The sequence below is a fragment of the Centruroides vittatus genome, unplaced genomic scaffold (genome assembly GCF_030686945.1).
Source record: "Centruroides vittatus isolate TY-2023 unplaced genomic scaffold, ASM3068694v2 contig_628, whole genome shotgun sequence".
NCBI lineage: Eukaryota > Metazoa > Arthropoda > Arachnida > Scorpiones > Buthidae > Centruroides > Centruroides vittatus.
Window position 1 is genome coordinate 4,787,354 of NW_027122385.1, and position 26,085 is coordinate 4,813,438.

The 26,085-nt window shown below is 27.9% G+C and overlaps 1 protein-coding gene across 2 annotated transcripts in view; it reads right to left on the bottom strand.

Moving 5' to 3' along the window:
* Positions 1-2,174: 2,174 nt before the first annotated feature.
* The window catches only part of drosha (ribonuclease 3 drosha), a 56,740-nt gene continuing 32,829 nt past the window's right edge, over positions 2,175-26,085 (bottom strand). For both annotated transcript variants that reach the window (XM_067275584.1, XM_067275585.1), the window contains 14 exons: positions 24,514-24,621; positions 23,139-23,277; positions 22,542-22,762; positions 22,362-22,464; positions 18,636-18,751; positions 18,482-18,535; positions 14,214-14,317; positions 10,202-10,307; positions 9,348-9,480; positions 5,233-5,315; positions 5,045-5,151; positions 3,223-3,315; positions 3,088-3,140; positions 2,175-2,347 (listed from right to left, as the gene is read on the bottom strand). In XM_067275584.1, the coding sequence (XP_067131685.1) occupies positions 2,253-2,347; positions 3,088-3,140; positions 3,223-3,315; positions 5,045-5,151; positions 5,233-5,315; positions 9,348-9,480; positions 10,202-10,307; positions 14,214-14,317; positions 18,482-18,535; positions 18,636-18,751; positions 22,362-22,464; positions 22,542-22,762; positions 23,139-23,277; positions 24,514-24,621 (1,515 nt within the window). In that variant the 3' untranslated portion in view covers positions 2,175-2,252. The remainder of the gene's footprint in view (positions 2,348-3,087; positions 3,141-3,222; positions 3,316-5,044; positions 5,152-5,232; positions 5,316-9,347; positions 9,481-10,201; positions 10,308-14,213; positions 14,318-18,481; positions 18,536-18,635; positions 18,752-22,361; positions 22,465-22,541; positions 22,763-23,138; positions 23,278-24,513; positions 24,622-26,085) is intronic.

The following is a 26,085-nucleotide window of genomic DNA, read 5'->3' on the forward strand; positions in this document are numbered from 1 at the left end:
TGTTCATTTAATAATTTATATACTTAAAATTTTATTTATTTACAAGCTGTAAAAAATATGCAATGTCCCTTAATAAATGGATAGCTTCATATAGACCAGAAAATGCTGCAAAAAATAAAGCAATTTTATTTTTTGCTGGCTTTTATGATATGTAAGGAGCTATAGCTGTCAAAAATGATGGGGAAAATAAAACTCTTCAATCATTTTTATAAAAATCAGTAAATTTTTACAAAAACTTAATGGTAAGTCTATCAAACCCATTAAAAATAACAGAGGAAATAAAAATTAATTTTTAATTAAAACTGAGCATCACTGACCAAAGTAATCTCTCATTAACCATTTGTCTTAAAGACTGCAACATCAAATAATTTATCCTACTTTTCCAAATCCAAAACAAACTTTTAAGATTTAGTGGCTGCAACAAAAACATACCCAATTTTGTCAATTTTCAAATTTGAATGTACAGTACATTATCCAGTAAAATCAATATATTTAACATGTGATAGAAAATATTGTCCACCACAAACAACATTATTGGGTGGATTTTATCAGTGGTGTATTCAAGTATTCGAGGTATAAATTATTTCTGTATTTTAAATTACTTACATTTAAGAAAACCAATTAATCTGATGCTTTGCCCATCTTTTAAGATGGGCAAAGCATTAGATTAATATACTAAAATAACTAAAATATTCTGCAAAATACAATGTTAAGATTTATCAAACAATAAGAAACAGTCATTTTTGCTCACCATCAAGTTTTTGTAAAAAAAAATTACCAATTTTATCTTATGACCATAATAAAAACTAAAAATAATGTGATTAATGGATTGTTCTAAGAAAACTCTGAATTCAAATGCACGATCTACTAATAGAAAGCATTTGTAATTCTAATTATTTTCTTCCCATTTCTAGCATTAGTTCATTATAAACTTTTTTTTATGATGAAACATTAATTTTAATATAACTATTGATAGTTACATGCAAGTCATTTATTAAACTTAAAATGACGGCTATTCTGTTTCACTATCAGAAAACCAAAAAAATTCAAAGAAATTTTTCAAATTTGTTCATTCAATGTGTATTTAAATCAATCAATGTAGTAAATTCAGTAGCTACTGTCATATCATCATAATAAAATAGAATGTTTCACCACAAATCTTATACATTGATGATCTGCTTAGAGAAATCAAAAAAATTAGTTATGAAAGTTTAAAAAAATAGCAGAGATAAAAAAAGTAAAAGCTGTCATATTAAATTGACAAAGATAACATAATGAAGTTCCCTAAAAGCATGCCATGTAGCACACTGGAGATGATATACAACCTCTTTTGTGACCTGAACAGAGAAATGGGATATATTAGAAGTACTGAAGGGCTCATGAAAGGCCCTTTCAGAGATGGAGACTATGTACAGTACACCGGGTTGTCCAACCTTTTTTCCTAATGGGCCAAATTATAAATTTACATATATTCAGTAGGCCACAAAGGTACTTTATATAAATATATGATTTTATAAAGTTCAAATTGTGAATATCAAATTTATATAATTACATAAAATATTGTATTATTGACAGTAAACAAATTATACTCACCTAAAATAAAAATAAATTCAATGCAATTTTTGACATTGCCTTCCTTTCATAATATTGTCAATATCTGCATTTATGGTACTAGTCATAATTCTAGAAATGTTAGTTAAGTGGGAATCACTCAACCTATTTCTTTCAGCAGCTTTGACGTTTTTCATGCACGAAAAGAATTGTTCACAACAGTATGTTTTGCATGTGGGGGTAGTATAGTTTTCTAGCATCAATTATGTCATTACGTCATCAAAATGTATACAGTGAAATGAGAATAATTTTTACAACATACTTTATCAAAATAAATAAAAATGCACCTAAAAATTGTAGGGTGCCTTGGGCTGCATAAAAATATTATGTGGGCCACATTGTGGCCCACGGGCTGGCCATTCCTGATGTAGACCTTAGACATACACAGATCATTTAGATGGCTTAGAGACTGATGATGGCAACTAATAGAAACCAGCAGCCATCATCAGCTTATCTGCTTGGTATTCCAGCATTGTATGGCATCTCTATTGATCATGTCATATAAAAATGTTTAAAAATTTTAATGGATTCATTTCTTAATCTGTTATTAAAAGCAAAGAAAGAAAAAATCATTTTAAATTTATTTTATAAAATTTATAACAGCATATATATACATTTAAATTTCATAAAATATTAAAATTTTAAGGATTTTCTTTCTGTTTTAAACGATGATCTTGTTGTTTCATGCTACGTTCAATAACCCTCTTCTGATGACCGAGTTGTGGGAAGAGATTGGCTGAAATAAATTAAATTTTTGACAAATTCATATTGTGAATTAATATAATAATAATTATTTAATTAAATACAGTAATACCCTGAACTTACACGATAGGTGAGACCAAGCGATAACCGCGTAAGTCGAATTCGCGTAAGTTGGGGTATAATTTCCCATATAAATACATATAAATTATTTTTAATTGGAGCTGGAGACTAAAGAAAACAATAATTTAGAAAAAAAATGTTTAATAAAGTCTTGGATAATACATATGTATAACAAATTATATTATTAAAATCGCAAACTGAAGTTATTTTGATGTAGAAGGCTTCATAAAATCTAACAAAGTCGTCTGAAGGCTGAAAGATTTTTTTCTCCCGCAAAATTTCCTCATAGCACGCTAATAATTTTTTTTTATTTCTCGTTTTGTAGAAGAAATGCACTCTTTGTTGGAGTCTATATTTTCTAAAATTTGTAACCCCTTTTCAATTAAACTCTCCCTCTTCAATTGAACAGTCTCTCAAGTCTCTGTAGATATAACAAACACAGAAATAAATAACACAAAATATATTGTAGCTATGCGTCGATTCCACGCAACACGTCCGAACGTGTAAGCTGAACAATAGTATGGGGGGAGTGAGTAATCAAGAGTTGCGTGGTGCTCAAACAAAAGACGAATCTACGAAATTTGAAAATCGCGTAACTCTGGTAGCATAAGTTGAGGTATTACTGTATATTAAAAAAATTAAGTAAATAAGTACCTTTTGAAGAATCTAATGCATTTGAAGCAGCAGCCATTTCTGCTTGTTGGATACTAATATACAATAAAATTTGTATTAAAATTATTAAAAATTACAATTTTAATTGTTTAAATATTTTCACTCCGTCTAATTTACCTGTGTCCAAAGCCAGTAGCCAGACGCTCACCTCTAAAATACACAGCAACGGTATATACTCTAGTATTTGTTGGTCCTTTACATTCAATTACTCTAAAAATTAATTACAAAGTATACTTCAGTTCTGTTTACTACTCATAATATATTTTAAATTTATTGCAATAATAATTCAAAATATTTCTGCAGATATATTATTGAAAATCTTGCCTTAGAAAAAATTTACATTAACATTATAGAAGTATTTAATTTTATTTGGTTTAAATTAACTCTATTATGACTAATTCACAAACATTTTATAAAAACAATATATAATGGTACTTTCATTTTTTTCCATTAAGAATTAATCTTACTCATACATAGACTCATCACAATTATATTTTCTTCTCTTATTTGAAAATTGGTTATGATAATGTTTTCTCAGTGAACAAAAAGCAGAAGAAATGTTATCATAAATGATTTTTAAACAAGAGAAGAAAACATAATAGTGATGAGTCTATGTATGAGTAAGATTAATTCTCAATGGAAAAAAAACTTCAAAGTTTTTTTTAAGTAAGAAACTAAATATGAATATTTGCAAGGGTAAAATGAAAATATTACAAACAAAATGAAAATTGATTATATTGTTCTGAGTCTAGTGTACTTAGAAATAAAGTACCTTGTAACAATAGAGATAGTATTGAAAAATATTTTTTATAATTTATTCCATTGTTAATTTGTATTTATTCAAACCTTTACCCGAAAAACGTTCAAATAAACTGAAAATGTATATAATAAATAATCTTTAACAAAGTTTACAACTCTAAATTTCTTTCTTTCTTTGTTCTTCTAAAAGAACACAAGATGAGGCTTGAGTGATGCAACAAGTTTATTTCATTTTTATGATGTGATGCATTTCGAGTATCTCTAGCACTCCTGTTCAGTCATCAATTTCTTAATAAAGTTGCGCACATCCCCTCTGACTAGAAGCGTTGTTAAGTTACTTTGTATATCCAAAAACAACTTAACATGTTCTGGATTATAAATTTTATCATATGGGAATTTTACATGAAACTTTTTGAAAACTTAAATTAATTTTAGATTGTATTAGATGCTTGCTTTGAATCTTGAGGTTCATGTCTTTATTAAGATTAGTGTTGATTTATTATAAATAGAAATCTAAGATCTAACTTAGATTTCTATTTATAATAAATATTGTTGGAAGGGATAAAGAAAGAAATTAACAGTGCAATTCTCTATAATTAATAATTAAAAACCCTACATCATTTATCAAATTCAATAACAAAATGCTTCAATGAAGCAAAACTACAAATATCTATGTTTGTAGTTTAGAGTTATTTCAATCATTATCAGAAACCATTGTAATGAATAAAAACTATTACCAAGAAAACAGTTTAAAAAATTATTTAATTAATTTATCTCTGCTATAATTTTTATATTGTCTGGTTATATGCCCTGATATTATAATGTTATGTTATAATGAATATATATAATATATCCACTACAATGCAATTTTGACTAGACATACATAGAAATTTAAACTAGTCAGTCTAAATGTTTGTGTAGAATTATGTAAACTGAGCTAGTAGAGTTTAAATTGTGTAACATCCACCAATCTCATCAAATAATAGATGATAACCTTGTCTAGTGTTAAACTAACCATCTTTCAAATCATATGTTTTTACCAACAGTAAAGCAAATTTGTTTCTCACCAAAATATGACACAAAATATGATAAAACATTAACATAATAGAATAATATATTTATAATTCTAGATTACACAATAGTAGCTTAATTCATCAGTATGCAAATGAAGAATACTAACTTGTAAACAGGAATATCTGGTTCTCCACCATCCATAGTTCTTAATGTTAAACAACACTGTTGCAGCTTTGATTTTGGATCATTCCAATCTTGATTCATAATGAAATCCTAAAGATTTTATAGAAAAACTAGTTTATTGCTATTTTAACATATATTTACAGAAATTTAGTCGAATTATTCATTTTGTACCTGTAAACGTGGGAAAAAACACACTTGACAGAAAACTTGACAATATTCAAGATCTTTATCTACATATAATGCTCCTAGAAATGCTAAACATTTTATAAAAAATTATTTTATATTTTATAGAAATGTAATGACTTCTATTAAAAACTGAAATATAATTTTTTAAATAACTAGATACATAGAGACTCAGTGGAAGGTTATTGATGAACAAATCTTGACATTTAATCAAAATAAAAAAATTCAAGAATAACTTGAATTTAGATAACAAATTTTTCATCATAAAAGTATTTTCACACTTGCATTCATTCTAAACTTTTGGAGTTATGTGATTATTTTTCAATAATAAAAGCAATCAATAGAGTAAATTGAACAGCTATTGTCTTATCACAAAATAGAATGTTGCATTACCCATCTTATATACTGAAAATCTTAAAGGATTCAAAACTGTTGAAAATAATTAGAAATTATGAAAGTTCAGAAATATAACAGTAAATGAAAAGATGAAAAAGTAAAAATTGACATATAATAAAGATTAAGGTAACATAATGCAGTTTCCCCGAAAGTGCTATAAAGGCATATCAGGAAGCAAGAATGTATGGTCTTCCCTATTCACAACCCTACTAAAGAAATGAATAGATTAGTTAGCCCAATGTTGATGCCAATTTTACTCTCCAGAAATCATCCTCCAGATATTCATTGGAAAGGAGACTAGATAGATCTCAGACTCACACAGACCAGTAACCATTGAGATTTGATCCCAGTAGAGTTACTCAAAAGTCCAGCATTGTATTGTTACATCACAATTAGCCAAGTCATATAAAAAAGTTTAAAGCATTATTGATATGATTAAATTCTTGAACATTTTTCATATTTATCTGCTGTATATATGAATGTGGAAAAAAGATAAGTCATAAGTTATATAGATTTACAGTAAGACCCTGCTTAACGCTGCCTCAATATAATGTGGTCTGCTTGAAGCCTAAAAAAGTTCAAAATTTACGCTGATTTAAATTATCGTTGCATTTCATTGATTCGTATATAATACGATTATTTATGAACACAAACCAATCAGCAAAAAGTGTCAAAAAGATGTACTTTCTTTAAATCTATGTTTGGTGCAATTTTGGAAAAAATATATAATCATGGATGCCATAGGCAATATTGACTTCGCTTGGCAAGAATTAACTGTTAAATGCACGAACGAAGTGTGGAAGAAGTTAGGGCTTAAGGTATCCAAGAATTCTCAACAGGAAGAGCTTATTGCAGTATTGTTGTATTGATTAGGTTGACCAAATTGTCAACCTAATCAATACAGTGGGACTAGGAGATGTAGACCAGTAGGATATTGAGGAGTTACAGCAGGTTTCTGGTGAGAGTCTTACCAACAATGACCTTCAAGAACTGGCAGAACAAGGAATTTGTGCAGAACTGGAGAATAGAGATTCCAAAAACGAAGAATCCAAAGAATTTCTCTACAAATTTCCTTAGTAAAAGTTTGGTAACGATAACTTAAATCGTTAATCAAATTGTAGCAAATGATCCAGATTTTGAAAGGAGTGCAAAAGCAAAATGAGGCATTTTGAATGCGATCTTCTGCAACCGACATTTGCTTCAGGAAAGAAAAAGAATGCGACAAATGACACTAGACAATTTTATCACAAAAAAACAAGAATTTCAGAAGAGCCAGAACCTTTGTCACAAAAAATTAAAGTAAAATTTGTTTATTTTTGGTCGCGTGTTTCCCTATCCCTATTTACTCTATGTTAAAATGACGTGTTTTACGCTGTTTTGCTTAGTGCTTTGTTGTCTAGGAACACATCTCCTGCGTTAAGCAGGGTCTTACTGTACTTAATTTACTGTGCAGAAACTGAAAAAGTAAAAAATTATATATGAATATTGATTAATTCAAAAATATTAATATAAGTCTAAAACAGGATGTTTTTGTAACAAAGTATGATGATATAGATAGGAATAAAGCATCTGCTGTCTTTTATGATCCAATAGTCCATCATACTTTTTGTAATTTATAATAACTTTTAGCTTTATCCTGTTAACTGTCTTGTCCATCTTTACACTGAGCAAGATGCTACAAAAACAGGCCTTTTGTGTTCTTCCATAACTTCTCTGGGGCATACACCATGCATAAACATTCTAGAAATTCAAATGATGCATCAGGGAAACATCAGAACAACTTAGGGCAGTTCCTACACTGTCTACATTTACTTGCCTATAAGCTCATATCAACCCAAATCATCCCACCTAATGCACAATTACTTCTCTTGCAATTTCAAAAGGTCAACCTGGTCAGTTTTCATCAGCAACATTTGAGTGTCCTTGAGAAAATTTATCAACTCAATTATACACTGCTTTATGCAATAAACACTTTTCAATGTACATAAGAAATCTTTCCTTATAATTTCCTTCGCAGAATATCCTTTTTCCCACAAGAAATGCACAATAGCTTAATACTCTTCAACTGTACAAGCACAGTTGCCATTTTAAACTGAGATGGACATCAGAGTTTGGCAAAACTTGGTATGTTGAGACATGACAAGTTTGAGTCTGAGTTAAGTCTAGACTTCTGAGTCAAAGTTGCTGTTTAAATACTATATATGAATTTTCATTTATTGAACTTTGGCATCAACAATACATTCAAACAACAAAAAATCTAAAATCTATATATTTTTAACAAAGTCCAAATAAAGTATTTTTGTCTAGTTTAGTTATTTTTTACTTATATATATATCAATATTTCATACGTTTAGCAAATACAATTAAATAATTAAAATTCACATCCTATTTTGAAAACATCTCTTTTAATTGTAAGTATCAAATTATTGTTGTTTGTGACTTTTTCATGACATTTCAAATGTGCATAAAATGAACCACTATTATATGAAATAAGATATCTTAAACAGAAATGAATCAGATACCAATAAATATGAGAAATAATTCATTTAAAGTTTATTTTTCTTTTTACTCTTTTTGCCCTATTGGCACTAAGAGGATCATTTTTCCATATCCATTGTGCAATTCAGCCAGGCCCACAATGGAGCAGCTGGGTGGTGAGGAATAGGACCCAACTTATCTGGGACAGATCACCCACAAAAATTTCAGGAGAGTTTATCCTGGACTGCATCTCAGATGCCCAGAGTGGTATGTTTTCGCCTTAACAGAACCTTCATGCTTACCACCTGGGCCATCTGGCCATCAAGTTTCTGACTTTGAAACTGCCTTAAAGAATTTCCAAACTTTTGATTTCTTTGGCAGCTTTTACTTCTATCTGCTTTTCTTTTAAATTTTCATAAAATAAATGAACATAACATGAATACTCATACTTTGCAAACAGTATTGCCAGATTTGTAAAAAAATATTTGATTATTTTCTGAATCAGAATGCAGTTTCTATTTATGGTTTGGGCTATTTTAACTTTATGCATTGCAAAGTCTCAAACTGACTTAAAAATTCTGTTGGCCAAGCTATAATGATGGTATTGTAGATATGATGACAAAACTAAGCTAGTTCTATTTTACTGTTACTGATTACATTTACTTTCCTTACATAGTTACTAATAATGTTTTGGCAATCAACAACTAAAGATTTCTATTTAATGCTGTTAAAATACATGAACTTTAGATGGACTCATCATGTTTTAAATCAAATGTCAAATCCAATAAAAGTGAAAAAACTGAACAAGTCCAAGTCAAGTACTCTGAACTGAAAAACCCATTTAAACATGTGCATATGATACAGAATCTGCTACCACAATTAATCATCAAAGTGAATTGTGCTGCCATTTAATGACACTTTTACAAATTATTGTCATTTTTTAGCTATTACATATCAGTTTGTGACCTATTTACTGACTTTCCCTTTTACTTAATATTTTTGAAATTTTAATCATATAAATAATAAAAATTTAATCATAAAAAATCATAGAATTGAAGATTATTTATATATAACTACATGAAGCATTTTTATATAGTAAAAAACAAACAAAGTGTTTTCTCTCAATTTAATAAATGTTTAATATCAATCATAAAAATCAAACTAAGTTCGTTAAATACACTTATTCAATAAAACTAATACTGTTTAAAAGATGATAATAAATTACATACCTTCAAGAAGATCTGCTCGATCTTTAGTTTTTAAATCACCTTTAGGATAAGGATAAATGGCATAATCAACCATACCTAAATCATCACATACTACTGCTTGAGTACGATTGTTTACCAATGAGCTTCGTAATAACTAGTTTAAAAAATTATACAGTAATGGATCAAAAGTAATGGGTTAATGAAAGAAAAAGCTGTTTTAAATCTTTTTATCAATTTTTATTAAAATAAATTAGAATAAAGAAATTATTTTTTTCTTAAAATGCACATTTTAGATTTAAAATAATAAATTTTAAGCAAGTACAACATTTCACTACAATTAATCAACAGAAATAAATACAAAATTCCATATAGGTCCAATTACTGCCCATTTCAGTTCAGGCAATTGACCCTTATGATGCCAGATTTTGACAATTTACATGGAGTGAGTTTGTTTTGCACACACAAAAAGCCTCACCAAAGCATTTTATAAAACTTTTATTTTTGAAAATTTTTTACTAGTTTTGAACAAAATTTTGAACTTTTTAGAAAAGAGTTTACTCAGACATATGTATCTAGGAAAGAAAATGCAATAAAGAAATTGCCATTTGTTGTATTCTGTACATAAAGGGACAGAGAACAATAATTCATAGTTCATTTTTTGTTTCTAACATTTTTTTTTTACTAAGTATTTAAATGTTCAGTGTTCAAAGTTGAATAGTTCAAAACATCCCTCTTCAATTTTGCCCATTTTCTCATACTTCTTATATATTTAAATGGATAATTTCAATATAATTTCATTTAATATGTATTTTCTACATGTTAAGTAATTCTAATTACAACAAAATTATACTATTATAAATATTTATTAAACTTACTGATAAATGTCCTTCGTGATGTTCTGGAAAATGCCTATATAAATATTCAGATGCAACAAGCTGTAATACAGTATCACCTAGAAACTCTAACCGCTGATTAGATCCTCTAAAAATTATAAAAAAAAAACTCTAATGTAACTAAATAATTTTAAAACTTAATTAATGATTCATATATCCAATATATTAGATAATAAATATTGGTTATAAAATTTAACCTGAAAAAATTAAAATGAACTCCTGTTGCCAAAGATTCTTAGCCAATTAGCAGAAGTTACAACAGCTTTTGAAAAGGGTGCTTTAGAACACACTCAAGAATGAATATAATTTTATAATTCATCTGCCAGCATTGCAAGAGAATTTCAAAACTATTTCAACTCTCATTTTTCTTATTCTTAGTGTTAATTTATATTCTGTTTAAATTTTGACTATTCTTTTAGTTCTCAGTGTAATGTTTGCAACTTTGTGCATAAATAAAAATGTTTATGCCTGAACTTTGATTCACCATTTTTCCATGACAATATTTACAGTTATACGGAATAATTTTTTAAAGTGAAATTTTTCATCAAATAATAAAAATTCCTATATTTATTAACTAATTAAATCTCAAAAATAGTTTTTTAAGATTTAAAAAATTTTCATTAAAAAATATCTAAGATTTTTCTAAGCTATATTTTAAATGTAATTTATTATTATTTAGATATCATTAAAAATAGATATCTAACATACATTTAAATTTGTTTAAAAATGACTATTAAATATTTAAATTTACTATATTACTTTTTAATAAACAATTACAAAATAGAAATTAATCCAGAACAAAACAGTACACTATTGGATTTCTAAATGCAGGTCAATTTGTTTGAATTTATTATAATTGTGAAAATTCGAACCCGCCGGAACCAAGCTGTTAATAATAAAATTATTTTATTGCTTGGTTCCCACGGAGAAAATATGAATCAGGAGGAACAACAGTCGAAAAAGGCTGGTTGGTGAAACTGAATAACGTGACCGAGAGGATAAAAGAGTGACGAGGGAAGAAAGGGGGGCCAGTTACGTTCTGTCACTTTGACTGTGTGTGTGCGCAATATCGAGGGAAACCGCCCGAAGTCCACGGAATACGTTGACCAGGAGGACCGACCTGGATCACGAGGTATGACCCGAATTTATGTAAACTCTCCCTCCGCGGATCCGAAAAGAGGCGACCGTCGCGCGCCTCTTCTGTAATTGTATCGTTAGCCTAAATAAATTGTTGTTGTTGTTATTATCCATTGGCTATGTCTTTTATTCGGGTATCGTCACCGCCGCTCTATCGTCGGACCCATCCACTTCCTCCACTCGCATAACGCGTAACACGAAACTCATTCGAACCGCCATCTTGACGTGGGCAGGTCTAACAGACCTGTTAGCCGAAAAAAGGAGAAACGAGACTCCGTCCGCCTCCCGGCACCCACATAATATACAGTAGAGAACCGAAAATCGGAATCAATTGGGGACTGGGGTTGTTCAGATTAGTGATTTGTTCTGATTACCAATTATGTACGAATAAATATATTAACCTGTCCGATGTTCAAATTTTTCTCCGTTGCGTGTCGCTTTGTGTTGAATTTTCGTTGATTTTAAGCCTAACAAAAATTTTTATACGAAGGCTATTTTTTAAATAAGGTCCGTCTTTTAATAAGAAGAAAAATACTATAAATATCGTTAAAATATATTTTTTTCCATATTCTACATACTTTTATCTACTTTTCTACATAATTTCCATTTTGTTTAAACATTTGTCATACCGCTCAACAATTTTTTGAATTCCGACTTCAAAGAAATCTGCCGCCTGTTAAGAAGCCCAATCCACGACTACAGTTTTCACTTCTTCTTTGTCATTGAAATGTTGACCACCAAGGAACTCCTTTAAGTATCGAAACAAGTGAAAATCACTGGGTGCAAGGTCTGGACTGTGTGGATGATCGTATCGAGTCAAAACGATAAAGCACTGTTTAATCTTTTTGTTTTCTGATCGTCAGAAAGCAGTCTTGGAACGCATCGAGAAAACAATTTTCGATAATTCAGTTTCTCCGAAACAATGGTATACAAAACTGATCTTGAAATCTGTGGAAATTCAATTGATAACGTTGAATCGTTGGTCCTCTCGAATTTTGTTATCCATATTACGAATCAAATCTTCAGAAATCAGAGGTCGGCCAGGGCATGGCTCATCATGCACATTAACTCGCCCATCCTTGAACATTCTTACCCATTTTCGAACTTTACTGTCACTCATAGCATTATCACCGTAAACTTCACAAATCTGACGGTGAATTTCCGCTGCTGCCAAGTTTCTTGCATTCAAGAATCGAATAACAGATCATATCTCACAGTCAGCGGGAGACTCAATTTTCTTAAACATTTTAAACTTCTACAGCTCAGCATACAGACAGACGATATGGCTGCAAATGGCGTCAAAACGCGTGCTAAGCTTGCTCGGAGCAGAAGCGCATGCATACTGCCGTGATTGTGCATTATTCTCATTTTCATTCACAAACGGACCTTATTTAAAAAATAGCCCTCATAATAATAATCGAGGCTATCGTATCGTTAAAAATTATTTTTGCATTTTGTACAAACAAAATAAATATATTGAAGAATATAAAAACATGAAAATTATACTTTAGAAGTAAATTTAGTATCAAAAACGTTTGATTCAGCACGACACAGTCCGACTGAAAATCGTTCCGATTACCGGCGATTCTGATTACCGGGGTTCCGATTAACGAGTCTCTACTGTAGTTCATTTAAAAATGAATTGTGAAAGTTAATGAAAATTATAATTAGAATGGCAAAGCTCAATTAGTATAAAATATTAGCAACAAATTTTCCCAAATAGTAATAGTTGTAAAATTATGATTCAAATTCATTATAGTGTTTAAAACTAAAATTTATTAATTTTAAAGTTAAAATAATGGTGATATAAGCCTGGTACTCACATGCAGAAATGGACAACAGAAACCATCAAGGGAAATGGTTGCCATTCCGTCATCTTTCTGTGTTGGGTGTACTCCCATGCGGAAAATACCCTACAATTGAAGTGCGTCATAAATCCATCATCGCACCATCTGCCAGTCATAAATATAAACAGCTACTATGACCATGTGCCAGTAGTCAAAAATGGTGCCTACCAGGATTACTTTGTTATATCAATTAAACTTTCTAAGTTTGCTTATGATCTTATTGCATATAAAAATGCTCAAAAACGAAGAACTTGGATTAAAAAAATATTCTAAATCATTGAAAGTTAGGAATATCAAATACTTTCGTAACCAAATTACAATTACGCCATTACGCAGAAAGTATGTCTATTTGACATTAATATTTAAATTGGATAGTAATATAGCATATAAATGAAATATATTAGAGTATTAGTATCTAAATAAAGCTCTTTAGCCTTGCCCACTGCCATAGTTCGATTGCTATCGTCCCATGTAATCTTTATGACAACATTGCCAAACGACCTTCCTACTGGTCTAATTTTTACCGTTCCACTTTCTGCCACAGCAAAAGTTGAAAATTTTCAACTTCATATTCCGTCAGCTTCGACGATAAAAGTGACATCATTCTGTCTTTCCATCCTTTTCGTCGACAATTTCAGTCATCCATTGCAGCATGTGAGTACCAGGCTATAGTCTTATGAAATGCTGTTTTAAGTATTCTTCACATTTGGAGAACAAAGTTTGCAAATACTTGAAAAAGGCATAGAAAGGAAATATAAACTATTTACTTATTATATTGACAGTAAAAAGAAAGACAGCAATATAATATTCTAATTACGTACACTTTATTATCTCTATACTATATCATATTCCATAAAACAATGATTGAAATGTTCTATACAAAAATTTGTAATTAAAATTTTAATGGAATAAAATAAAATTTAACTCAGTAGTGAATTTAAGAAGAAAAAGATCTTTATTTATATGAATATAAGAGGAAGTAAAATTCAATAAAATCTGTAATAACTTACAGTGTAAGATTATTGTAACCAACACTTCTATGAGTAAATGCCCTTGCCAGAAGACGAATATGTGTAAATTCTATACCAGTTGCTTTTTCAAATTCATGTAATTCCTAAAAAGAATAAAAATCATAAATTTTATTGCAAAAATATTTTACAACAGCTCTATAACTGAATATGAAAATTTATGATTTATTTTTTAAATTTATTCACATTGAAATTGATTATAAATTTAATGATTTATTTATTTTAAATTTATTCACATTGATTTCTAATAAAAGTTTTCTAAAAATGAATTTATATAATTAGGTTTATTTATCCAACAAAATTAAATTAAATTACTACTCAAAAATTTGCATATTTATAATACAAAACAATTTGATATTGTTGATATATGTACTGAAGGAAAAAATTTTAAAAAGTATTACCAAGATTTTAAAAAATTTTAAGCCCTTTTATTAGAAAACAAAATGCATAAATGTATAAAATAATAATAATACAGTGAGAGTTTAATTATTCTGATATTATAATACGTTGAATCTATCTAAAAACAAAAAATAATCATAATAATAATGAAAATTGTGAAAATGAGGTGCTTCCCTTTTCATTGTTTACATAAGAAACTGTTTCAAAGTGTCAGAAAATAGTTCTTTATTAAGTTTACAATTATTTGAAGTGGGTATTAGTATTCCCTTTCACACCACTGAGAATTTTTTGATACTTTTCCTCATTTTTGTACTTAAATTGGGTATTTTGTTTATATTGAAAACTACAGAAAAAGGATACTAGCTAATATTGTCATTGACATTAAATGTTACTGATATTGAGAATTACTATTGAAATTACAAAATTAATTTATTTAATGGCCTAATGCTAGCAAACTTTGAAACTGAAACTGTTCATAAATTTCATTTATTTGTATTTTAAATTTTAAGCTTTATTCCACTATCAACAGTTAAACAATTTCTAACCAATCTCCTTGGATTCCCACCTAATTAATGTTCAGAAATTAAAATTATGCTTTTGATTGGCTGGAAAATTTAACTGTAAACAATTTTAAATTTAAAAATTAATCCTTTCTAAAATTTTAAGTTTCTTGCTGTGAATGTTTTGAAGAAAATATCAGTTGATTAACAGTGATTTTAAAAACAGTAAAAATAGATGGTCTTCATTTAGTTCTCTACTTACCAACAAAGTTTATCATATCATAGAATTTTTATATACCATATTGGCCCAAATACTACTAGTCAGTGTTTTTTTCCTAGTTTTTTAAATCTTGAATTAATAAAATTTGTTTTCTAAGGCCTTTCTAGGTCTTATAAACATAATAATATTGAAATAAAGCTCTTTAAATACAGTAATTTATTGTAATTGTTATTGATATAGAATTTTATTGATTTAATAATTATGTTTTGACAGTATTAATTGCCTGTTATCAATTATTACACAATATCACATGATTGATTACATTATATATTATACACAATATATATATATATAATATATAATATATATATAATATATAATATATATATATATACATACACAATATATTGATTACAGATTACATAATATCAAATCAGATATTCAAAATATAATTCTTGAGTCTCTTCAGTCACAAAAGCTGGAGTTTTTAATGTAAACCAAACCTCTCACATCTGCTGATGTTATGAGATCTTTTGCAGTTTAAATTAATTTCATTGTGCTCTTTGCAGCTGAACAAGGAGAGTGTAGAACTGTGTTTGCCAGTATAATGCTTTTCTGTTTGTAAACTGTAAAACTGATAAATCACATTCCAAAAATGACAATTTCCTATTGTTTTCTTGAGTACTACAGGTTCTATGTATACATTTATGCACTACAAAATGATGGCTTCAGCGTTATGTGTTTTAAGAATACTTTTTTAAAGAAAATTTTGCATCTGAACTTCCTAAGTTTAAAATAACCCAATATTTTTGTAAAATATAAAATACAAGTTCTTTTCTTTTTAATTTAAAGTGATGAAGCCATTTTTTTTATTATTTTATAACTTTTTATTATAATTTTCTAAAATTTTTTACTTATGTAAATGTGACTATTACAATAGTTACAGCTGAAGTTTAACTACAAAAAGGATAAAACTTCAAGCTCCAGTAGTAGCTTATAAGGAACAGTCTGGTGTAAGTTTATTTTCTGACTGATAAATATCATTTCATCAGAAGAATAAACTTTTATAGTTTGCAAAATTCTTGTCTTATAATTAAAAGCATTAAATCCACTTTTTAGTTTTTTAATATTTTTGGAAAAGCTTTTGTATAAAATAATTTTTGCTTTTGTAATTTTAATCTTAAATATAATTTGTACATTAAGTAATATAATTTTAATAAAATACAAATTGGCATATCACAATTTTTATTCTGAAAATGTACAAAAATTAGCTGTTTAAAAAACAGTATTTTGAATGGTTTTAATCAAATGACAATACTGACGCGGAGACAAACGGCAACCAGTCTTTAGGAACACAAAGGGGTATTTATTCAATCAGAGAATGTACAACCACTGCAGCTTGCAGTGCTGGAACAATAATCGCCCTCAACCTGAGAGCTTGCAATTATATACTGTGAGGACATGGTTAGAATATGTATATGATAACAAATTGCCATGTGTTCTCAGACCGAGAGAACTTACACACAAAAAAAAACATCAAAGATGTTCAAACCGGAAACCTCCTTCTGACAGGCAAAGACTCTAACCCCTGCACCATGAATGACATGGTGGGAAAGGTGAGCCACGGTAATATCTAATAGATCTCTCTTCCTTAAAGATAGTTACTTATAAGGAAAGATCTGTCATAAATAAGTACACTTTCATCAATTAAAAATTAATTTCTGATATTACAATTGTTTAAAAAACTTTTATAAACAGTTCTAAAATAATTTTAATTTTAATTTCTATTTTCAATACAGTGGCACCTGTACTTCAAACTTAATTTGTTCCAGGAGGTCATTCAAACTCCAAATCATTAGAAGTCCATAGCAATTTTTCCCATAAGAAGTAATAAAAAGTGAATTAATGAATTCCCATTTCCTAAACAATACCCATTTTAATCATCTTAAAACAGAAAATACACATAATTTAAGGTAAAAATAACACAATTAAATGCCCTGATAATAAACTAAAACACAAAACAATAAATAAGTAAATACTGTATAATAAAATGAAAACTGCATATACCAGTCGCAAACTGTTGACTTTGGCATCTTAAATGTGGCCACCAGATCTGCCACACATGTATCACTTTCATGTTTTATGATCAGTTCCTTTTTAATTTCAATTGTTGATACTACAACCTTCTTTTTAGACTTTGTTGTTTCCATACCCTTTTCAGATTCCATAAAAGTTATATTGATTAAACAGAAAATTTCTGCTTATTTTTAACAGTTGTTGTTAGTTAACTTAGTTGTGTGATTTAATTTTAACAGTCATGAAATTTAACACATTATTGCTAATGAGAGATTGTATTCTTTGTTTATAAGCTTATTTTAAAATTTTTACTTCATATTTAGTTTGAATAAAATTGAGTCAAAATACCTTCAGATAAAAAGCATACCAGCATGTTACTCTTTATGAATGTCAGAAAGGATATAATGCCATACAAACAGTAAAAAATATCCATAATATGTACAGGAAAAAATGCTCCTAAGCTTCAAATATGCAAATATGGTTTAAAAAGTTCTGTTCAGGAAATTTTAAATTAATGGATTAACAATGTATGGAGCATTCAAAAGATGTTGACAAAGAAAAATTGGAGGAAAAAACTGTTAAAAATCAACAAAAAACACGCAATATATATATATATATAACCAAACATACAAAAATGAAGCAAAAAAGCACTGAAAACATTCTAGCATAACATGAGAGTGAGAGATGACTTGCATTTATGGTTTGAATGCTTTTTTTTCAGTATATGCAGTTTGAACTCTGAAACATCATTCGAAATCTGAAGCAAATTTTTGTTGAATCTAGTGTTCAAACTCTGAAGCATTCCAAGTTAGAATTGTTTGAAGTATAAAGTACCACTGTATTTCTAATTTGATTTATTTGTTAGTTTTGAAATTTATTTGATAATCCTACAGTAGATTAAAAATTTTTAAATCTACTGTAAGATTATAATAATAAATTTAAAATAATTTAATAGAAATTTAAGATATATTTTAATTTGCTTATAAAAAAAATCTTTTAAATTATATACTTTTAATTTATATTGTATTGTAAAATATCATTAAACAGATATTTACTTTCAAAAGTGGAACCACTTCAATCCATTTTCTATCACCCTCTGGTTCTTGTTCCTTTAAAAAAATAATAATAAAGTTAGATAAACTAAACTTTAAAGCAATAAAGCTTTATATTTTATTTAAAAGTTATTTATAAGCTATATTCTTATTTAACCTGCAAAGGATGTGGAGGCAGATTTTTCCATACATCTCTCAGTTCTGGTTTTGAAAATAATGTCTCACAAAATACTCTATCAGCAACATTAATACCACTGTCTAGAAATAATGCACCTAAAATATATTTGAAAGCTTTGTATTATTTTAGGCTTTATTCAATCAAAATATATCAGAAAAAATTTTTCTACTTTCATCTAGAATAGAATAGAATAGAATAGACCTAGGAACTATATAAGTTGAAAGATTATTAAAATTTTAAATATAAGATCATTAAATTAAGTGATACTGAACTGGCTTTTTAAGAGAAACCATTAATAAATATTTCATAATTTTTTTAATTTTTAATTGTAATTCATAATAAATAAATAATAATTACTTCATAAGAAACTGACTTAAAATTTTTAAGATGTGTTTCATCAATTACCATATTTTATGGCATATAAAATGCAACTTTTGTTAAAAAAAGGCTTAAAAATGCCTATGTCTTATATGTAAAGTTGCATTCTTGTATAGGCTAATGAATTCTCCAAATGGCCTTTCAGTAGACTACAGAGTAATCTCTACCTAGTACACCTCTTGAATAAAAATGTTATTGTTTAATTAAATATATTACTACTAGTAATTTTAAATGTGTAAAACAGAATTAATATAAATATTAGTTAGATACCATGAGACAATTTGCAACCAACTGTTCAAAGTTAAACAGTAACATTTTCTCAACACCCATACATATTACTATCTTACATGTATTTTATATTTTGCCACAATCATCTTACTATGTGGGATGACTCAAACACACTATGTTTTGCTACATATTCTGTTTTAAAATGCATCTTATATCCATGTGTCTTACTTACTGTAAAAAATATAGTAATTTTAAGTCACATACAGAATTAGTACTAAAAACAAACTGTAGATTGACTATTACAATAATATTAAATATGTTTCAAAACATTTCTGGATACATATTAATAATCTAACATATTTTTAGTAAATGCAATCTTTCATTTACTATAGATTATAAATTTATATCGTAATTTTATAGTATTATAATAATGCATGTTCAGTTTATTTTTTAAATTTGATGTTTGTTATAATCACAGCTATTTTAATAGCAGAATTTTAATATATAACAGATATTTTAATAATGAATTTTATTATTTACCTAATTATTATGCATGTATTACTATGATCAAAAAGTATCGACAATGGTTCATTTAAACCAGGCAAGTGCAAGAGGATGCTGCTGTTAGTTTTTCATTGCTTGGTACAACTTTCATTGACATCTAACAGCAATCCGTATGTCATTGTCTGTTTTCGTTTGAAAATAAATGCTTGTTTTGTGTGTAAAGAAATTTGCATTGGCAATTTTTCAAAATGTTGAATGTAACTGAGCAAAAAACATGCTTTAAATTTTGTTTTTGCAACAGAATTACTGCTACAAAAATGTTGGAAATGTTGGAATGTTGAAAAAAGCCATTGGTGATGATAGTCTATCAAAAAAAGAGTTTGAGTGGTACAAGATATTCAAGGCAGAGAATACATCAAAGATGAACCAGGCTCTGGTAAACTATCCACTTCAACAGATGAACAACATGCCACTCACGTCAGCAATCTGATGCTCAATGGTTGTTATTTACCAATTAGGGATATTATTGAACATATTCCATTATCATTCTGATTTTATCAAGCAATTTTAAAAGATCATTTGGGCTTGCAGCATGTTGCTTCTCAAGGCATTCAAAAAACATTTTTCCAAAAACATCATGTTCAAGTGGTTGTGAAAATGCTTTCTCAAGGCAAATCATTCTTAAAACACATCATTATGGGTATGGATCTACAGCTCAACAATCAAGTGAAGCATGCTCAAAAAAAGAAACAAGACCAAAAAGACCATGTCAAAGTCAGTCAAAAATCAAAGTCATATTGACTGTTTTCTTTGATGGTGTTATGCATCACAACTTCCTTCTGACTGTCCAAACTGCCAACAAAGATTATTATTTGAGTGTTTTGCATTGTTTACATGAAGCAATTTGTAATGACCTAATTTGTGGCAAGAAAACTCATGAATTTTGTACCATGATAATGAACCTGGTCACAATGCTCGTTTGTGAATTTTTGGCAAACAATTCAACAAATACAATTCTGCAAGATCTGTATTCACATGATACAGCATCATATGACTTTTTCCTGTTTCCTTCATTACAATTTCTGTTTATGGGCACTGCTTTGAGTTGTTTGATGCTATAAAACAAAATTTACTGAGAATCCCAAAGGCATTACACAAAAATTATTTTAAAGTATGTTTTGAGGATTTGAAAAATATTGGTGTAAGTGCATTGTAGTGGGAGGGGATTACTTTGAAAAATATGAAATAAATTTTGATGAATAAATTCAAATCTTGAATATAATTGAATTTCTTTTCCAATACTTTTTGATTGCAGGGTTATATAAAAAATACTGTTAAAGATGTCTATCATTTCTATCATTTATAATTTTGAGTTTAGCACAAACATCATTCAATAACTTTTGTACTAATACAGGAACTTTCCTACTTATTAACAGGTTAAGTTCCCAATATTCATAAGTTGAAAACTAACCTAGAAAGTACATTTCTACACAAAATAATCACATATTTTTAATGTTTTATCCTTCAATGTACTTAATAGAATACATTATGCTTGTTTATCCACTTGCTACTGCTTAGGAGAAGGTATTTCAAATTCAATTTTTTTTACCTAATACACTTAGTTTTATTATGTCAAATTTAGTTTCCATGGTCATAAAACCACACTTCTTGCATTTATTTCCATTATTAGATTTACTGTTAAGTTTTAGATGCATTTTTTGAAACACTAATTGTAAAAGTTTATAAAAATTGCAAACAATATCAAAAATCACTGTTATTATAATGTTACCAAATTCAATGCCATCTCCCTAGCAGCAATGGAATGTTAGAATCCATGCAAAAATGAAAAATGATGATATATGATATAAGTAAATCCACATTAAGTATTTATTCAAAATTTATTATTTATTACAGACCAAAAACTGACTTTGATGTCCCTCCATGACCAGCAAGAATCTGTACTAAATTTAAATTTAGACATATGGTCAAATTGTTTGTAAGTCTGAAAGTTCATAAGTTGAATGTTCATAAGTAGAGGAGCTTCTAATAAACTAAAACTTTTGATTTCATAAGTTTTACATACTATAGATTTTTTTATACATTAATAATGTTTGAATTAATGTTTGTGAAGGCACTTTTGAAAATCTTATTTATATTTCCTCCTTTTCTTTGTGCTATAAAAATATTAGTAGTGACGAAAAATTTAACTCAAGTATATTAGAATTTAATTTCTATTCTTTAAAGATTTATTATTAATAAAATTTATAAAGAATTCAAAAGATACTTGCACCTTATTAATGATTCATCTTCAGAGGTTATTCAACTAACTACCACTTAAAGAATCAGTTAACTCATCTATATCCATTATTATTTTATACATACCGTATTTAAATAATTTATATTTTATATGGAATCATTAATAATAATAGAATAAAATTACTTACTGATGATTAAAATATTAATTTTTTAAATAGTTCTTATAAAAGAAAATGTCTATAAGTGGATATTCATAAATTACATTGTGATAAACAAAATAATATCTTGTTAACAAATAGATGACTGTATTGATAACTATAATTTTGAATAGAAACTTACCCATTAAAGCTTCAAAACAATTAGCCATTGCATGTCTTAGTTCTAGATCATGACATAAATCAGATCCATGGGCATATAACATAAATCTTTCTAATTCAAGTTTCTATATAAAAATATTTTTCAAAAAGTCATTAACATTCTTTAAATTTAAAAGGATAACAATAAAATAACAAATCTAACCTTAGCTAATACAGCTAAATGTTGATTCTGAACTAAAGCAGCTCTATATGTAGCAAGACCACCTTCTTCCAAATCAGGAAACATGAAGAATAAGTGAATACTTGAAAGAAATTCTACAACAGCATCACCAAGAAATTCTAATCTTTCATTGTGATTAATACTGGACATTGTTTCTTCTCTACGTCCAAATCGAGACATAATATTTATTAAAGTATTTATGCCTATAAAATATTAGAAAACTTAATAATTTCATATTATTTTACAATAATCAAAATTAAAAAATTTATATTTCCTCAGAAATCTTCTTTAAAAAATTTTCCCTAATGTATAATATGAAAAAATTTCTATATTTCATTATTTACTACCATTGAAATACTTCTGAAATTCAATATTAGCATTAAAAATTATTTTATTAGCCTAATTATATTATTATTAAAATAAGTAAAATAAATTTGTGAACAGCAAACATTGTCTTCATTTTTATGAAAAAAATTAATAATTATAATTACTTAAATATTTTTAACTAAAATGCTTAATAAAATTTAAAATTTTTAGAAAAAAAATTATATTTAAATAGTAAATTCATTCTATAATTACCTCGTTTGCGTGTATTCATATAATGAATCCGCCGATCACCATACTCAGGCTGACGAATACCACAGTTAGTTAATGAATTTCGTGCATGATCAGGATTGGTCCCAAAATTCTCTCGATAAGATGGATGAGTTAAAGCCAACTGTCAGATAACATTAAAATTAATAAATTTTTTAAAACAATAAACAATACATTTTAATCTGACTAATTTGAAAACATTTTAAAAATCTTATTTAGCTATTTTCTGCATGACTTAAAACGTTCAATATGGTGATTTATATTGTGAAAATTCATATTACATATATAATTTAGGATAAATTTTAAAAATCATTATTATTCAGACACACCAACCTGAGAAGACAGCTATTAATAGCACAGGATCATGTCATGGTTAGAAGGTGGAGAGTGTAAATGGAGGAGCAATTACTCCAACCACCCTTCACTTCTGATATGACAATCACTAATTTTAAGATACTCATAAACTCTCTTACTTTTATTCTAAAATAAGTTCTAATATTTACTAATCATTATTTTAAAACAAATTATAATTTTATAATGTTACTAGGCAGCTTTGCTTTCTCACCCACAGGCTTTGTCCACTTGTTAAAAAATTTCATGGTGATTCATCAAAATGGTGCTGCCATTTCTTTTTTCTTCTTTTGTGACAGAAAAACATGTCAAGATGATTTTAAGCTAAGTATTTTATATACATAAATTAGATTAATTTTAGATGAATAAATAGAAAGAAATCCATTTTATCATAAAGTTCTTAAAATTTTGAATATTTATTAATGAATTATTTTATACTAGATTTTTAAAATAAATTTAAATTTATATTTCAATTCCATAGAATAAAATTTGTATAACTGACAGAATCAACCATTTTGTAAACATCTTGAGCATACACTACATGGTCTTTGTGCTTGGGCTTTTCCATTGTGCTGATTGTAATGTAAGAAAAGCACTTGTCATTTAGACATGAGCTTCAGTCACTTTTTGACAGATTTTAACACAACTATGCAACTCAGTCATGCACAATAATTTTTTGACAGATCTTTAGTCAGTTCCTCCAGTTTGCAAATGGCTGTTTGTAAATCCCATATTATTGGTACAAAAAGTTGAGATCCAGCATATTGGCAATTGTGCACAAAGTGCTAACTAACACATATGAATGTTATTGCACTAATGCTTATTCAAGAGTATAAAAGGTAAATCTGTAGATTTTAGAGAGTTTTCTGCAAGTTCATAATTTACATGTGACTTTAAAAAATATGGAAAATCTGTATCAGATGGTATCTCTGATTGTTATAGAGGCAAAAATCAGGGTCCAATGATATGAAATAGCAATTACAAAACAAACAATTCAAAATGTACTAACTTGAAGTAAATAACGATCAGCAAAACTTGTTCCCAATTTTTCTTCAAGAATGTCAAGAGAATTGTGAAATCGTATATGACAAACTAATACAGGTAATAGCATTGCATGCTGCAAATAAATAAAAAATATAAGAAATTATCAAACACTAATAATTACTAGGAATCAGTTGTTAATTAAATAGTAATTATTTGAAATATTAATTCAAACTTTATTTTTTACTGTAATTTTTGATTAATCAATTCTATTTAAGAATTTATAACAGTTTACACAAAAACAAATTAATGTTTTTATTTTCATATTATTCTGTCTGAAATAATTCTTTTTAAGACAACTTTAAATAAAACAATTTCAATAAAACAATATTTATTTATTTCATTTAAATGAAATAAATAAATATATGAAAATATATATATTTTTCATATTTTTATTTATTATTTCTATAAATCTGAATCCAATGGCAATTTTATTTAGGTTTTAGTTTCACTCTGATCTTGAGATTTTATATTTGCAGATACATCAAAATTTTATAGCACAATAATCATTGAATTTTTGCCCCAGAAATACTGGATGAATAAACAGGAATTATTGATATCATTGCAATTTCATATTTGATACAAGATTAGCTACTAGCATCTGCCTACTTGTGCCCACCAGTGGCTGAGCGGTTTCGTCGATAAAAACACTGGGAGTTCAGTCGAGGGTTCCGCCTCACCAGGACAGACCGACCATGTGGAGTTTTCCAGGTATTCTCCATGTCTGTAATGCATGAATAGGGGTGAGTTACCCTTAAAAAGACCTATCAGAAGGCATTCCCCCTAGGCAGATCGCCCAAGTGTTGCATTGCCACAACTTAACTAAACTAAAAACAGTATCTGCCTACTTTTCCAGATACAATTTAAAGTTATGAGGATATTTCTTTTGTCCTACAACATGCTACAGACATAATACAATACAGACTCAATAAGCTACACCTGACATATAAGAATCAAAATTATATTTTGTCACAATAATTCTTGCCCTTTTTTGCAGTGACCCATCTTCCTCAATATTTCATTTGATTTTGGATTGTTCCAATTTTACAGAAGAACAAGAAAAATATGTAAAACTGAAAATTCTTATCTAGATAATAACAATAATGACAAATGCTACCAAGAACTTTCAAAAAATCAATAAATAGTTCATTTAACGTAATATCCAAATGTTGAACAGTGATCTGATAATATATATTATTAACTTTTGTTTATAAGAAATCAGTGATTTGCTCTATTCTCTGTCAAAGGAAGGAAAAAAAAAAAAAAAAAAAAAGATAAAGCCCAGTGCTGTAACATCTTGTTATAATTTACTAAATGTTAGTTGAGTGTTGTAGATATAACCTTAATGTAGAAAGTTTTTATAATATTCTTAGTTTTAAAGAGGAAAGAGAATTTGTCCACTTCTTAACAATTTCTTTGATGTTAATGCTTAGCTATTGTATGTATAATTACTTACTCTATATTCCAGATAAAGGGTCTAATTGTCTAATAAAGTTATGATGAAGACTTTTTACTTTATTTATGAACAGAAAGTTATAAA